Source organism: Talpa europaea (genome assembly GCF_964194135.1).
Source record: "Talpa europaea genome assembly, chromosome: 8".
Lineage (NCBI taxonomy): Eukaryota > Metazoa > Chordata > Mammalia > Eulipotyphla > Talpidae > Talpa > Talpa europaea.
Genome location: NC_140075.1, coordinates 23,638,423 through 23,654,402, shown reverse-complemented (window position 1 = coordinate 23,654,402; position 15,980 = coordinate 23,638,423). Strand labels below are relative to the sequence as shown.

General features: G+C 45.1%; 1 protein-coding gene across 1 annotated transcript; it reads right to left on the bottom strand.

The window, feature by feature from the left end:
* Positions 1-853: 853 nt before the first annotated feature.
* COX5A (cytochrome c oxidase subunit 5A) lies at positions 854-13,904 on the bottom strand. Its single transcript, XM_084239804.1, has 5 exons — positions 13,796-13,904; positions 7,651-7,767; positions 5,506-5,627; positions 3,508-3,630; positions 854-881 (listed from the first exon to the last, which is right to left on the bottom strand). Exons 1-4 carry the CDS (start codon positions 13,893-13,895, stop codon positions 3,517-3,519), a joined length of 453 nt encoding a protein of 150 aa, XP_084095930.1. The 5' UTR covers positions 13,896-13,904; the 3' UTR covers positions 854-881; positions 3,508-3,516.
* Between the last annotated feature and the right edge of the window lie 2,076 nt (positions 13,905-15,980).

The following is a 15,980-nucleotide window of genomic DNA, read 5'->3' as shown; positions in this document are numbered from 1 at the left end:
GAGCGAGAAAGAGACTTCAGTTAGGGTAGAAGCCCCAACCATTAGCAATCTATGGAAACATCCTCTTTTCTAAACTGTGAATACTGATTGTCTACTTTATTTAATGGAGCCAGAACCATCAAGCTAGAAGATACACCTATTTTCTCTAGCACAGTAAACCCAGTCTGACTAACGGGAGGGCAGAGGAGAGTGTGAGAAGGGGAAGCGTAGACAGCATTTGATGGGAGCAAGAAATTTACCAGTAAGATTTCCCTACTCGGGGCCTCCCCTGGTGACGCAGCGGTTGAGTGCTGGGCTGCGAGGCTGCCCGCAGCCTCTGCAGTGCCAGTTTGTTCCCTGGCTTCCGGCGAGGGTCCCACCCACCCACCCACACACACACACACACACAAAAAGATTTCCCTACTCATCTGGGGAGATTGGCCGCCAAAGCACATCCTCAGGACCAGCTCAATGGCCACTTTTAGACTTTATTTCACCTGTTTAGGGAAGATGATCTGCTTCTACAGATAACCAATCCCTTACAACCAGACTGTGTGATTAGATGATTTATTAACCAGAGCACCCAAATATGCTTATGTAGCTCACTCTCATGTCAGATGGTTACCAGATAATCAAAGAGGTTCTCGCACCTATAATGGCAACAAAGCCACACCATGGACACCATGACAGTGGAGCAGATCATCTTCCGCTTCGTGGTGCAAACACAAGGAACAATACCTGGTTTCACTTCAAATACATTTCCCTTTTATTAAAGTTCAAATCACCATTACATGGTTCAGAACTCTAAAGGAAAACGTGTTGAATAAGGTAATATGTTATCTTCAGCATTTCCAGGTGACTGTTTACATCAAGTAGCAGTATGAAGTTCTTGGGAAGCCCATCTGTAAGAGAAAACATGAAGATTTAACCATGAAATAATAATGAAAAGGTAGAAATCTTTTCTAAAAGATTCTTTAGAGCAACAGCCCAAAGCAATCACTGGCTCTGTAAGGCATTTTCTGCTCTTATATGGCTACAGGGTCTGTGGCTTTTTTGTTATTTATACCCCTGGTAAGTACTGGGGTAGTCTTCTAAAAGAAAATAAGTACTTGCCTTTTAAAAATAATTTCTAGAGAAATATAATGATACTACAGTCTATATATCCTATATAACAAAGATCTGGGTTCCTTGGAAAAATAACTGATAAAGTGAAAATGTAGCCCAAGTGTTTAAAGAGCCTCTTTATGGGGGGCCTCCCAGGTGGTGCAAGGGGTTAAGCGTCAGCACTATGAAGCAATCCGCAGCTATGCAGCACAAGTTTGATCCTGGTCAGGAAGCGCCAGGGAGCTACCCACATGGCGCAGCAGACCTCTCCTGTCTCGCCAGCTGCTCCCCTCAGCAGTGTATTTCGGTCAATCCGCCTGTGCTGCTCCCCACTGTCTCTGGTGAATCCTCTCACCCTCCTGCACCTCAGGTCTGTACCCCAGTTCTTGTATACATAAATACATCTTTAAAAAAAAAAAAGTCCATTATAGAATATGAACCACACAAGAGCTTCAAAAATATAACTAGGAAAACCTCTATTCTAAATACCTAGTTTCCTTGAAGTACTCACAGGAATCTTGCACACACGCACACACACACGCACGTACCATATATTACAAAGATGAACTTTCCGCCCCCAGGGATGTGATGGCAGTAGTGTGTGTACGACCGCTAGTAACCTGCTTATTTCCTCAGAGGTCCAGCACCTTGTCTAAAACCCAGGAATGAGTTGACGGAAACTAAGTTCATATTCCTGTTCAACTCCAATCTGAAGTTAGAGGTATAGGTTTTTTAATTTAGATAGAAAAACTTTTAAAAAGTTTTTAAAAGTTCTTACTTTCAGGAAGTAAGAAACTTCTTACTTTCAGGAAGCGACTCCTCTAAGCCTCATTATATACCTCTGCGAAATACAAGCATGGCCTTAGTAAGTGCATCAGTACCAAAATGCCTGTATAAAGTATGTAATGTAGTAAGAGCCATGGATTTTGGAGGCAGAATGCTTGGGTTCAAATGTGGGTTCCACCATCAGTTGTATGGCCTTTGATAGGATGCCTCTTGTTACCTCATCAGTAAAATGGGGATGCTTATAACAATAGTAACTTATTTATGGGGATTAAATGAGTTAATATTTATAGAGCACTTAAATAATACCTGGTACATAGTAAAAGCTATATTCACTCTACGTATTTATTAAATAAAAATGAATTACTGCTTATATATTTCCTGTTTTACAAAGGATTTTCTGCACTTTGCTCATCATAATTGGGGCTGCTTTTATTGTCCAATCTGTCTTTTCATAGAGAATAAGATATCAAATGAGCTTTCATTATTAGTGAATATTTACTTGGCTATTCATTTTTAATTTTGCCACACAAAAACAAAGGCACTGAATAAAACACTGCTGTTAAAAATAAACAGATGTTGGGGCCTCCCTGGTGGCGCAAGGGGTTAAACACCGCAACTATGAAGCAGTCCGCAGCCTCTGCACCACAAGTTCGATCTCCGGCCGGCCAGGGAGCAACCCACATGGCGCAGCAGACCTCTCCTGACTCGCTCGCTGCTCCCCTCAGCAGTATTTCAGTCAGTTTGTCTGTTCTGCTCCCCACTCTGTCTCTGGTGAATTCTCTCACCTTCTCTACTTCTGGTCTACACCCCAGATCTTATATGCATAAAAATAAATAAATCTTTAAAAAATAAAAATAAACAGATGTTTAAAAAAATGTATAAAAAGCATGCATACTGAATACCTTGTATACAGTGGATAACCATTAGGCTAGGGGAGGCTAATGGGCTGGAATTAGGAAAAGGTACACAGAAATCTTCAATTCTGTGAAACCGGTCATTTCTTGGGGTGGGAGGGAACTAAAGCTAATATGTGGCAAAATAATACCTGAAAATCTGGGTGTAGTTACATGTATTCTCTATGCTATTCTCTTTTTTTAATTTTTATTTTTTAAAGATTTATTTATTTATACAAGAACTGGGGTACAGGCCAGAGGCACGGAAGGGTGAGAGAATTCACCAGAGACAGAGAAGGGAATAGAATGGGTAGACAGACCAAAGTACACTGCTGAGGGGAGCAGCAGGCGAGACAGTAGAGGTCTGCCCGTGCCATGTGGTTATCTCCCTGGCTGGCAGGGATCAAACCCTCACTGCAGAGTCTGCGGACAGCTTCACAGCGTTGCACTCAATCCGCTGCGCCACCGGAGAGGTCCACTATGCTATTCTTTATGCTTAAACTACCTCATAAAGATTTTTAATGAAGGAGGCATTAACTTGCCTTTATACTAGGCAAGTAAAAGTAAAAGAACAATTCTAATCTTAAACTCTCTAAATTTGGTACTCTCTAAAATTGGTACTCTCTAAATTTCTAAGATCACATCCTCTCACAAGGGTAGTAAAAGGTTTTGTTCTGAGAACAATGAAATGTCACTCACTCCTCCCTGGAGTGTTTCCTGCCTCATTCAGGGCTGCGTCGCTTACCCATGGGGTTCACACTCTGTCAAGGCCCAGTTCCTCTGGAGTGGAGATTCCTAGTTCATTTAAAGTTGGTCTAAGTTCCTGGATGACATAGGGGTAGATTTCCTTATGCGGTCCTGCTTTGTCCTAATTGAAAAGAAAACATTTGTGCTCAGTTCTCTGAAAAGTCGTGTCGTGTCTATTAACAAAACTAGCTTGAAAATGTTTCAGGCATACGCAGAGGCTGGCGGCACAAGGTATCAGTCATCTACTTCTAGTTAGTACAGGTGTTCAACAGAGAACTGTTCCAGGCTGGGTTTTAAAATACCTTGAGACTATCTAAGACAGTGAGACTAAACCAAGGGAAAACATTTTTAAGCTCTGAGTTACTGGGAATAAAATGGTGATGACAGAATCCCGGGAAGGTGATAAACATGCCCAGCAGGCAACACGAATCATTAAATTAACACAGGAAAAGCTTTTAATTTACCTCCAACTGAAGACCCTAACCAGATTAACCCCTGGACTTGAATGAATGGCCTACAGAACCCCTCATTATCTCACCCAGTGTAGACAGAGAAATGTCACCACCACCCCCCCCCCCGCCAGACCAGAATATCTTCAGGGAGAGCTACTCTGAGAGAACATTTATGCCCAGAGCAAGATTCATGAGGCTCGCCAGAACCTGTAATCATACCCATATTGGCATAAGATTCCTCAGGGCCAAATATTAAAAAGACACGGACTAAAAAAACATAAACTGGGGCCTCCCTGGTGGCGCAGCGGTTGAGCGCTGGGTTGCGAAGCTGCCGGCGACCTCTGCACCCTCTGCGGCGCCGGTTCGATCCCCGGCTGCTCCCAGGCCACTGGAGGAGGGTCCCACATGGCGCGCAGACCTCTCCTGCCGCCCGCTGCTCCCCTCAGCAGTGTACTTTGGTCCTTCTGCCTGCTCTGCTCCCCGCTCTGGCTCTGGTGAATTCTCTCACCCTCCCGCACTTCTGACTGCACCCAGTGCATGTATAAACAAACAAACAAAAAAACAAAAACAAAAACAAAAAAACGAACAAACAAACAAACAAATAAATAAAACATGCCTCTATAAAAAAAAATATTAAAAAAATAAATAAAAATAAAAAAACATAAACTGCTATTCTTCCCCCTTTAACAAATTCTACGTTGGCCTAACTGAATATTTTTTAATGATAAAATTTTTGCTTAAAAAGCAACATATTTATTACAAGAAAAGACATAAAACTATAATGAAACAAGAGGAAGATTAAGTATATATCCTCCTAGATTTTGATCTATCTTTTTGATAAAACTGAGGTCACACAATTACTGAATGGTCTCACTCATTTGTGGAATATAAATAACCAAAGAAAACAAACTGGCAAAATACAACAAAAATAACTCAAACTCTGAAAATTAGAGCGGTTAGCAGAGGAGCTGAGCGAAAAGGGAGGAGAGAGATGTGACAATATACTGTACTAGAGCTCTGGTAGATGACGCAAGTGCATATTTTGAGATGTGTATTCCCAAAGTTAGATAGTTATACAAACGAATAGCAAATCAATAAAATGTGAAAATGTGTTCACACCAAAAAATGTTCCATAATTTTCTTTAGCTAATATATTGTGAATATGTTTAACGTTATTTTCTACCACATTAATAGACATATAATAACCTCTTCTGAGAAGGTCTAACTTAAGAAACCACTAACCACATTTAACTTCCTATGAAAAATAGCACAAAGAAAAATTGTAGTTAGACCTTTGTACTGTCTTAATTATTTAATTAAGATAAATTCTCAAATGGAATTGAACAAAAGGGTATCAAGCACAATTTTTAAGGCCTGGGATAATCCTGCCACACTTCTTTCAGAAGTATTGTATTTGCAATTTACATTTTCTCTAGCTATAGAACTCATTTTAGGTATTTTAATAAATTCAAAAACATAACATGTTGATTCCTGACCAACAGCCCAGCCATTTGCAGAACAACTTCAGCTGTCACCTCACTGACCTTAACGACTTCTAGGATGCGAACTGCACTGGCAAAATCATTTAACCGTCTGCAGGCCCGCAAAGCAGCATCGATGATTTTGGGTTCTGGAACCAGATCATAGCCAACAAGTGTGTTCATTCCTGTTAAGTTAAAAAGAGGGGGTCATATCAACCTGAAACAGCCTCACTCAAATTACAATTTAGTTGTATTTTTACTGAACCACAGATAATGTGACTTTATCTAAGTCCCTCTACTCTTCTCAATAAAGTTCGAGAATGGGCCTACCTGGTGGCGCAAGGGTTTAAGCCCCAGCACTGTGAATCTATCCATAGCCTCTGCAGTACAGAGTTCATTCCCGGGCCAGAGAGCTGACCCACATGGTGCAGCAGACCTCTCCTGTCTCACCCGCTGCTCCCCTCAGCAGTGTATTTCAGTAGATCGCCTGCTCTGCTTCCCATTCTGTCCCTGGTGAATCCTCTCATCCCTGTACCTCTTGCCTACATCCCAGCTCTTGTATGTATAGATATATAAAGTTCGAGAATCTACCTCCAACAAATTCTAGAGGATAGATCACAGTACATCTCTCACAGTGAATTAGTGGAGAACCATGCATGCATATCGAAGAAGTAAAAACCAAAGAGTTCTTTAAAAAAAAAAAAAAAGATTCATTTATTAATTAATTTATGCATACAAGAACTGGGGTACAGGCCAGAGATGCAGGCGGGTGAGAGGATTCACCAGAGACAGAGTGGGGAACAGAACAGGCAGATGGACTGAAATACACACAGAAGGGAGGAGCGGGAGGGACAGGAGAGGTCTGCTGCACCATGTGGGCTGCTCCCTGGCCGTGCTGCAGAGGCTGTGGACTGCATCATAGTGCGGTACTTAACCCTTTGCACCAACAGGGAGGACCCCCAAAGAATTTTCTTAAATGCACACTACTTTCATTAACAATTAGGTGGCTTCTTTTCAAGAGTCATTCTCAACAAACATCTTTTTAACTCTTAGTGCAATGGACATTATTTCAATTGCCTTAAAATAGATTTGAATAAAAAAATAAACTAAAAACAGAGAGAGAAGCTTCAGGAAGAGTTAATGGAGCCCAAACAGGGCATTAAGGAGCTGCTGCAGAAACACGTGTGCAGGGCCTCAGAAACAGCCAACCAGAAGACCACTGGCATGCTTGCTTTCAGTGCTGCACAAAATGACACAACAACACAAAATTGAAGATCCTTGTACTTGATATGCTGAACTGCTGTTCTTTTCATTACCTCTACTAAAGATTATTTAATAAGAACTTCCTGGGTTGCAGCAAAATCGAGTCGTCATGTTTCTGCAGAGAAGTCAGACGCACTTAGGCTTATTTTTTTTATTTTTTAATTTTTGTGTGTGTGGGACCCTCGCCAGCGGCCAGGGAACTGCTGTACCACCAGGGGAGGGCCACTTTTATTTATTTTTAAATAAACAAAGGCCACCAGTGATGACAATGTTAGAATATAGCCAGAGTCAAAGACACTGAATTCTTGATCTGAGATAAACTGCCCTACACTTAAATTAGTTATCTACTAGTCTAACCACTAAGTCAGTTATCATTAATGTTAAGTGCCTATCTACAGATTCAGGAAAAAAGTTCCGCTTACTTACACTGGATGTCTACTCAGAGCAAGACAAATCACAACAGTATGAGTAACAAAGAACCCAAACCATCACCAAGGGAGAGAACCAAATGGCTACCTGCAGGCACAAAACTGCTACCTCTTGTTCATCTCAATCTTTCATTTTAAAAGTGGCTTCCAAACAGGTACAGTTTTGTCCTCCAGGAGATTTTTTGGTTGCACACTGATGGGCAGAGTTTTGGCATCCAGTGGGGAGGCAAGTGATTCTGCTAAGCATCCTACAATTTAAAGGCCTGCCCTTGCAACAAAGAATAGGCTGCAGTTAACTATGTGCATTAATTGTCTGCATTTTATGCAAGGAATAAAATATCAATTGTGCGTGCTTTACAGGAAACTGACTACGTAAGGGATGAACTTTCCTAACTAAGTTCCCTGACAGTTTACACAGGCATGTTTTCAAACTGGTTGCATTACACAAAAAGTAAAGACTATAAAGAAGTTCATATTTCTGTATCCAAATAGATAAACATGCCTATGTTCCAATTACCTTTACGCAATTCCCAAGCATCAATATCCGGCTTATTGAAGTATGTCACCCAGCGAGCATCAAACTCCTCATCTGTCTCGTGTGACCCATGGGCGTAGCAGCGAACTGACTGGACAGCTATAAGGGAGAAAGAGCAATAATGTCAGTGTACAGTGTAGGACCTGACATATACTGTCACTGCATTAAGGTTTTGTTTTTTCTTTTTCACGTTGTGTAAAAAATACATAAAACAAAAATTTCCCATCTTAACCAATTTTAAGTGTATAAGCTCAGTGGCATTAAATACATTCAACACATTAAAAATCAACTGTACAGGGCCTCCCCTAGTGGCGCAGTGGTTGAGCACTGGGCTGCGAAGCTGCCCGCAGCCTCTGCAGTGCTGGTTCGATCCCCAGCCACCAGCGAGGGTCCCACATGGTGCGCAGACCTCTCCTGCCACCCGCTGCCCCCCCCCAACAGCGTACTTTGGTCCTTCTGCCTGTTCTGCTCCCCGCTCTGGCTCTGGTGAATTCTCTTGCCCTCCCACGCTTCTGACTATACCCAGTGCTTGCATAAATAAATAAATAAATAAATCTTTAGGCATGATTTTTTTTCTCATTTAAGTTTTTTTTTTAAAAAAGATAGATTTATTTATTTATTTATACAAGCACTGGTACAGTCAGAAGCGTGGGAGGGTGAGAGAATTCACCAGAGCCAGAGCGGGGAGCAGAGCAGGCAGAAGAGGTCTGCGCGCCATGCGGGACCCTCCTCCGGTGGCTGGGGAGGAGCAGCTGGGGATAGAACCACAGGCTGCGGGCAGCTTTGCAACCCAGCGCTCAACCGCTGCACCAGCGGGGAGGCCCCCAACATATTTTCTTGATACTTTTTTAAAATCTTATGCTCTCCATTAAATTATATTCCAAAATAAATTGTACACTGTGACACAGCAATGTTGTTTTATCCAACTAGTGTCCTCTTTCACCTGAAATTCCGATAAATCACTAAGGAGCAATATGACCTCTACTTATATTAAAAAACACTCTTTTATAGATTTAAGAAGTGAATTTTTTAATACAACATTGTCAAGAAAAGAGGATACACTTAGCATTCAGCTCCCAATTAATATACCCTTTGTGGTACCACGTAAAAGAATCTTTTGAATTTTGCTTTCTGCCTGTCAAACTGAGAGTTAGGAATTTAGATTATTTCTAAACAGTCTGTGTAGGGGCAGGAGGAAGAAATTTTATCATTTAGGTTTTTCAAGGCAACAGACCCTAGTGTTTATATGCTTCTAGGCTCTTCACTCTCCTACTGTCTTACCCTGGGAAAATTAACTCAAGTTTTATTTTCTTTACCTGTCAAATAGCGATACCACTACCTTAACAGATTATAACAATCAAAAATGAAGGCAGATAACACTTTGCACAGGGCTTAGCACCTTGTAGATATGCAATACATAGTAGCTATAAATAATCCTTATCTAAAAATGCCTTAACTGATCTTCAATTATGGAAATCATAATTTATAATTTTATCTAGGTATTTGAAGAAATAAAAGCTTCAAATTACATTTCCTGTTACAGAAATTAGAAAAGCTTGGTATCATTTCTAGTTATTTTGAAAGACAATGGAAATAATAAAACAAAACCTGTCTAGAAACCTTGGCTACAGTTCTATAGGGATCATTAATGCAGTTAAGTGGGATGAGAAAGAGGGGAGAAAAAAAGAAAAGATGAAGATGACAAGCCAGTTCTGGAGACAGACTGTCTCCTCTACATCAAGTAAAAGGATTCTTGTTTAAATTATCATGAATCTATAGCAAAATACCTCCAATTACTTTCAGAGAATCACAGCTCAAATACCGTTTTCCCCAGGGACCTGAATTATCTCCACAATTCAAGCCCATAATGAAATGGGACAGGTAGATAAATGGAATTGGATAATCTTTAATTTCTATGACAAGAAAAAATGGCTCCCTGGATCCAAATGCATTTGGTAAGTGCAAACATTTAATCAAAACTAGCTCTCAGAGAATGAGTGCACACATTTAATTCTTTGCACTCCGAACCATTTTACGATATTTTGATTTAATTTCTTGTGCCATTTCAAGATAAAACTTCAGGGAAACATGCATGTCTCAAAAAGTTGCGTTGAAATAACCTCAATTCCCCGTAATCACTAATAAATTGCAATGTCCCCTGAGAGGGGACATCTGAGTGATATGCTAGAATTCCGATGTCCCCTGAGGGGACAGCGGAGTGCAAAGGATTAATATATCAGAAAGCATAGATCACAACCACCCTCTAACCCACTGTTACCAAACACTTACAAGGTACCCTTTTCCAAAACTGAAGCTATACCCAGCTGATTAAAGCTCAAGTGTGAATGAAATGGTACAACCACTTTGGAAGACTGTTTAGCAGTTTCTTATCAATTTAAACACACCTACCGTATCACCCAATAGTTCAACTTCTAAGTATTGTATTTACCCCCCAAAAGGTGAGATATATGTGTTCCCTCCCAGAGGTAATTATTAAGTTGATTTTTCCTACCACTGAGCTAACTAATTCCTTTTGTTCACTGCTGATTTGACTAGGTGCATTGGCAGCTTTGTTTTGTTTTCTAACTCTGAAAAAGGTTATCAGCAACTGCAAATCCAAGCCAAGGAGATTAATGGATCACCTTCAATGATCTGTTCACCTTCCTTTTGGAAGTCCTAAAAAAAACTTCTGAAATAACTATTTAGAATACCAAGCATGCACTTGGAACACACATCCCTTCCACAAGGGCAAAAACAGAATCTCCAACGTGGTTTAAATTATAGTTCTAATTCCAGTAGTGGGTGTATAACAGGGTAGTGCCCAGGAAAAGGGGAACCTCCAAGTTCCCTGCCCCACCCAAAGGAGAGTGGAGCTGAGCAGGAAGGAGCAGAGGAGACTGGGGAAGGCAGCAGGATGGAGTCAGAAGGAGACCTGGAGGCACATGGAGCCGAGAGACACAAGAAGAAACTGTGCTTGCCTTTTGGTTCTGGACTGGGTGACACAGATGTGGGTGAGAGACTGTGAAGAGGTTAACAATAGCAGCTTTTCTCTTGATTTTGCTCTTTTCCTCCCAGACTTGTCTGGTTGTTTCTGACCCTTTTCTGTGCGTCCCCACTGGAAGGTGCTTTAGACTTGGGGCAGGCTTTCAGGCCTTGCTCTGGGCCAATCCCGTTTGGGTGGACTTTTACCCAGAGGGGACGGGTAACTTTGGGTGCTTGATTTAGAAACTATATTCTTTGTCTTTTCTGTATTGTTCCCTCGTGGTATTAAAGTATTGTGTTGATGCGGCAGATGGTAAAACCTATTTAGAGCAGGCAAGTTTGGGGGCTCTGGGATGTCCCTCTCCCTGCCCTGTAATAGGTAGAGCAGGATCTAATCACCTAGTTATGGACATGCCCCCAATATGCTGAACATTTTGATTTTTAGGTATATAGTATTCTTTCTCCCACACCCACCCTACTTAAGTACATACAGCATTTCCACCTAGATTTGAGACTTGTAAGGCAAACTAAGTCAGAAAACAATTACTCAGTGCTTTTATACAACCTGAAGGTTCCAGAGAAGGAAAAGGGAAGCAGCAGTAAAAAAAAAAAAAAAAAAAAAAAAAAAAAAACAAAAACAACCAAACAAACCAGAACATTTCTACAGCCTCAATGTAAAAAAATATTTCTAGGGCCTCCCCGGTGGCGCAGCAGTTGAGCGCTGGGTTGCGAAGCTGCCCGCAGCCTCTGCGTTGCCGGTTCGATCCCCGGCTGCTCCCCGGCCACCGGAGGAGGGTCCCACATGGCGCGCAGACCTCTCCTGCCGCCCGCTGCTCCCCTCAGCAGTGTACTTCAGTCCTTCTGCCTGCTCTGCTCCCTGCTCTGGCTCTGGTGAATTCTCTGACCCTCCCGCGCTTCTGACTGTACCCAGTGCATGTATAAATAAACAAACAAACAAACAAATAAAAATACATGCCTCTAAAAAAAATTACAAAAAAAAAATATTTCTAACACTGCTTTATGGGAATGTTAAAAAAAGGGGGGGAGGGGTCTTTTTTGGGAAACATTTTAAGGGGCTTATTAATCCCTCTGGTTTAAATTAAGCCAGATAGCTTTTCACTTACTAACTAATCAGTTCAGATAATGTACAAAGTGGTGGTGGTAATTCTAAAATTAAGGGGAAAAAATAAATGATGTTGAGGGCTCATAACAAGCTCAAAAGCAGTTAGTAAAAAGCATGATTCAGCCATGAACCGTGGGGCCCAAAGATTGGAAATCTAGAAATGCGGAGTGATGCAGAAAAGGTGGGAAGGTACTAAAAAGTGCTATTAAATTCAGCCCAGCACAAGAAAGGAAAAGAGGAAACTCCTACCCTTCCCCAGATATCTAGGGAAGAATGTAGGAGTTAGGATTGTGTAGGTTTTAAAGGTTGACTGGAGAATCTTAACCATTATTTTAAAGGTTTTAATTATCTAATTCAGAATCTATTGGAAAACAATTCTGTTTCAGGTTGGAGACTGAACCAAAGGTGGAATTAGGTTGCTGCTTCCTGGAACCAACGGGAGTCCTCACAAGCTAAACCCCCCAGAGCTCTATTTCAAGTACATCCGCATTTGACCTTGGATAGCCTCATCCTAGAACCGTAATCCCTCTGATTGCATAATCCCCTCAGCCTGGTACAGGAAACAACCCCAAATTATAAAATGCAAAAATGAAATGCCTGTAATAAAGCAAATACGTATTAAACATTTGTGCCAGGCAAGGTGCTAAAGGTTACATTATCTCACTTAAACCTCGCAACTACCAAGTATTATGCTGCTTTTAGAGAATGAGGTATATGAGTCTTAAGGTTAACATATCCAAGGTCACAGTGCTAGAAAATAGCTGACACAATTGTAGACAATACTGCGCCGCCTTGTGGAAACCGTTAGGTCTACAGGCCAGAAATCTAAAGTCAGGCTTTTTATGCCTTAAGCTCAAGGGGAACAGAACATCTAGAAGAGAAACCACCATGTTTAAAGAAATTAAGGAACCCCCTTATAAGCTACAATTTGTCAAAACCTCTGCCACTGCGCCAACCTATCACAAAATGCTGCCCTTCTTTTGAACAGGTGAGAAATGTGAATATATGAAAAGAGTAAATTAGTATTTGCTACCTTAGCACTTAGATAAGGAAACAAACAAAACAAAAAAACATAAAATTTGACAAACATCAGGTCGGATCAAAAATAACTATGGCTAAAAGGCACAGAAAAGAGCTACACGCTAGTAAAGGAGTCAGTTTCCAAGAAGGGCCTCCTTCCCTCTGCCCCAGAATGAGACGTCGTGGGCTCTGAAGGGCACCCAGGCTCACCGCTCTAAGAGACGGAAGGTGAAGTCTAAAGGGAATGAAAGGAAACACAGCCTTGGGTGCTGAAAGGTCTAAGGAACACCACCCGACTAGTTCTGAGTTTCCAAGTTCAGGCTAAAGCACATATGCCTGGGGGCGAAACCGCACGAAGCAGCATTTCCTACCAATAAGGCGCAAAGAGCAGGTACCGCGCCAGCGTCCGGCGCCGGGCCAAAGTCTCCGGAGCGCAGACGAGGCCGGCGGCGCATCTCAGCCCGGGGCCGGGGCCAAGCGAGCGTCCCCGGACGTGCCTGAGCCGAGCCCGCGGCGCCCGGCCCTCGGGCGGCCACACTCCTGCCCCCGGGGCCCGGGGCCCCGCACGCCGCCCGGCCGGGCCTGGAGGACGGGCCGCGGGGGCAGCGGCCGGGGGGTCAGGGCGCGGGCCGCTCCCCTGCGAGCAGGTGGCTCCCGGGGCCAGAGGGCGGCGGCGCGGGCGCGTCAATGTCACCTTCGCCGCGGGCCGGGGCGGCCGCTCGCGTGAGGCGGCCGCGGGGTCGGCGCGGGGTCGCGGCCCGGGGCCGGGGGGCGGCGGCGCGGGAGGCGGGCTGCCCCCCGGGGGCCCCAGGCCGGCCCACACCTCCCGCCCCGCGCGGCCCGCCAGGAAGCCGCCGGGGCCCCGGGAGCCCGCGCCCCGCGAGCCGAGGCCGGGCGGGACGGCCGGCGGCCCCGGGTAGGCCGCGGGCGAGCCTGCCCTCGAGTGCGGCGGCGCCCAGGTCACCGCAAGGACGCGCGGGCCGCGGCAGGCGGGGGCCTTACCGGCGGCGGGGCCGGGGGCCGGCGCGGCGAGCCGGAGGCCTCCAGGGCCGGCCCGGGCGGCGGCGGCGGCGGCGCAGCGGCGGAGAGCAGCGCCGAGCATGACGGCGATGGCGGCTCGCGGGCTGAGGTGCAGAGGCGCCGGGGTGAGCTCGCCGGCAGCAACGGGCTCGCGGGGGCGGGGCCTACGCGCCGACGCACGGGGGCGGGGCTTGAGGGCCCGCCCCTTGCGGCGGCCGCGTCCGGGCGGAAGGGGCTTCGCGCGGGCGTCTACGGCGGCTCGCTGAGGACACGCCGTGCCCCGCCGAGCGCCGCCCGCGCTCGCGTCCCAAGAGGCAGCGGCCAGTGCGCGCAGGGCGCGAGGGCCAGGCCGGTTGCGTGTGGGCACAAGCCCGCTCAGGAAGCGACTCCATCGTCGCCGAAAGGGAAGGATTGCAGTAATAAAGACAAAAGACAACCAAAACACTTTTGCTTGCCCCCTTTCTGCCGTTTGAGCCTAAAATAAAAACGCGTGGGGAAAACTGCTTGCGCGGGAGAGGCTGTGGTAACGCTCTGCAGAGCACACACCCGCACGAGCGTTAACAAAATGAGTCTAAGGACTTCACCTTACAGATAAAGAGGTTGAGCAGATGCTGTAGGCAATAGAGACCTTTTCTGCCAAATCCCCAGGACTTAGGTGGGTATTTCTTGCTGCCCACGCCCAGTCCTCACAGGAAGGCGCCCAGTCAGGCCGTCTCAAATGGGCTTAAGTGAAAAGGTTCCTTTTTTAAAGATTTATTTATTTATGCATACAAGAGCTGGGGTGCAGGCCAGAGATGAGGAGGGGCTAGAGTGTGGGGGGGTGAGAGGTTTCACCAGAGACAGAGCAGGGAACAGAACAGGCAGACTGACGAAGTACACTGCTGAGGGGAGCAGCGGGCGCGGCAGGAGAGGTCTGCAGCGCCATGTGGGTAGCTCCCTGGCCTGCCAGGGATCGGGGATCAAACCCATGCTCCAGAGGCCTGGGATTGCTTCATAGTGCGGTGCGCAACTCCTTGTGTCACCAGGGAGGCCCTGAAAAGTTTCTGTTTTTTTTTTTTTTAAAGATTTATTTATTTATACAAGAACCGGGGTACAGGCCAGAAGCACGGGAGAGTGAGAGGATCCACCAGAGCCAGAGCGGGGAACAGAACAGGCAGACTGATGAAATACTCTGCTGAGGGGAGCAGGGGGCAAGACAGGAGAGGTCTGCCTCGCCATGTGGGACCCTCCCCTGCCGGGTTCCAACCTGCGCTGCAGAGGCTGCAGGACAGCTTCACAGTGCGGCTCTCAACCGCCTGCACCACAAGGGAGGCCCCAATCTGACTTCACTGATTGTCCTGCCTTTGAGCTCCTAGAGTTTGAGCTCCTTTGAGCTCCTTTGAGCTCCATGACTGAATGTCCCTGCCACCGAGAGTTAAGGTGACAGTCTCTTTGTCTTAGGTATTCCTTATTCTCTAACCCTGACTCACCAAGGACAGAAAAGATGTACACTGCGCGTCAGCATCTGCCCTTCTTTTTTCTCCCTAGCAGTGTAGCTTTAGGGGTTATGAACTGGTTGGGTAAAGGATAAAAATAAAACAAAAAAACCCCAACTTTCTTTTCAAAGCACCTGCCCTCATCGCCCATCAACCTAATGAAAGGACATCCCAGGAAGCTTTGACCTCACCTCCTTGAGTTCAATGAGTATCTCCAAGAGCTGGAAGCACAGGATGAGTTGAGCACTTCCATATGAGGAAATTGGGGTACTATATGGCAACTAAATCCTGACTGGTATCTCTGCTGTCAGTCTCTCCACTTTGCCTATAGTGTCTGATATTGTGTCGTTGAGTTACTGTGTTTTAATTTTTTTAGATTTATTTATTTATATATACAAGAGCTGGGGTGTAAGCTAGAGGTGGGGGTGGTGAGAGGATTTACCAGTGACAGAGTGGGGAGCAGAACAGGCAGATCTACTGAAATATACTGCTGAGGGGAGCAGCGGCCACCCAGGAGATGTCTGCTGCGCCATATGGGTCATCTCCATTGGCTGGGGATCAAACCTATGCTGCAGTGCCTGCTGATACCTTCAGAGTGCTGAGACTTAACCTGCCACGTGACTGGGGCGAGAGGGTCTCTGCTTATTTGCAAGTTTGCCTCTAGTTGTGCTCCTACTCGCCAGTCTATTTTG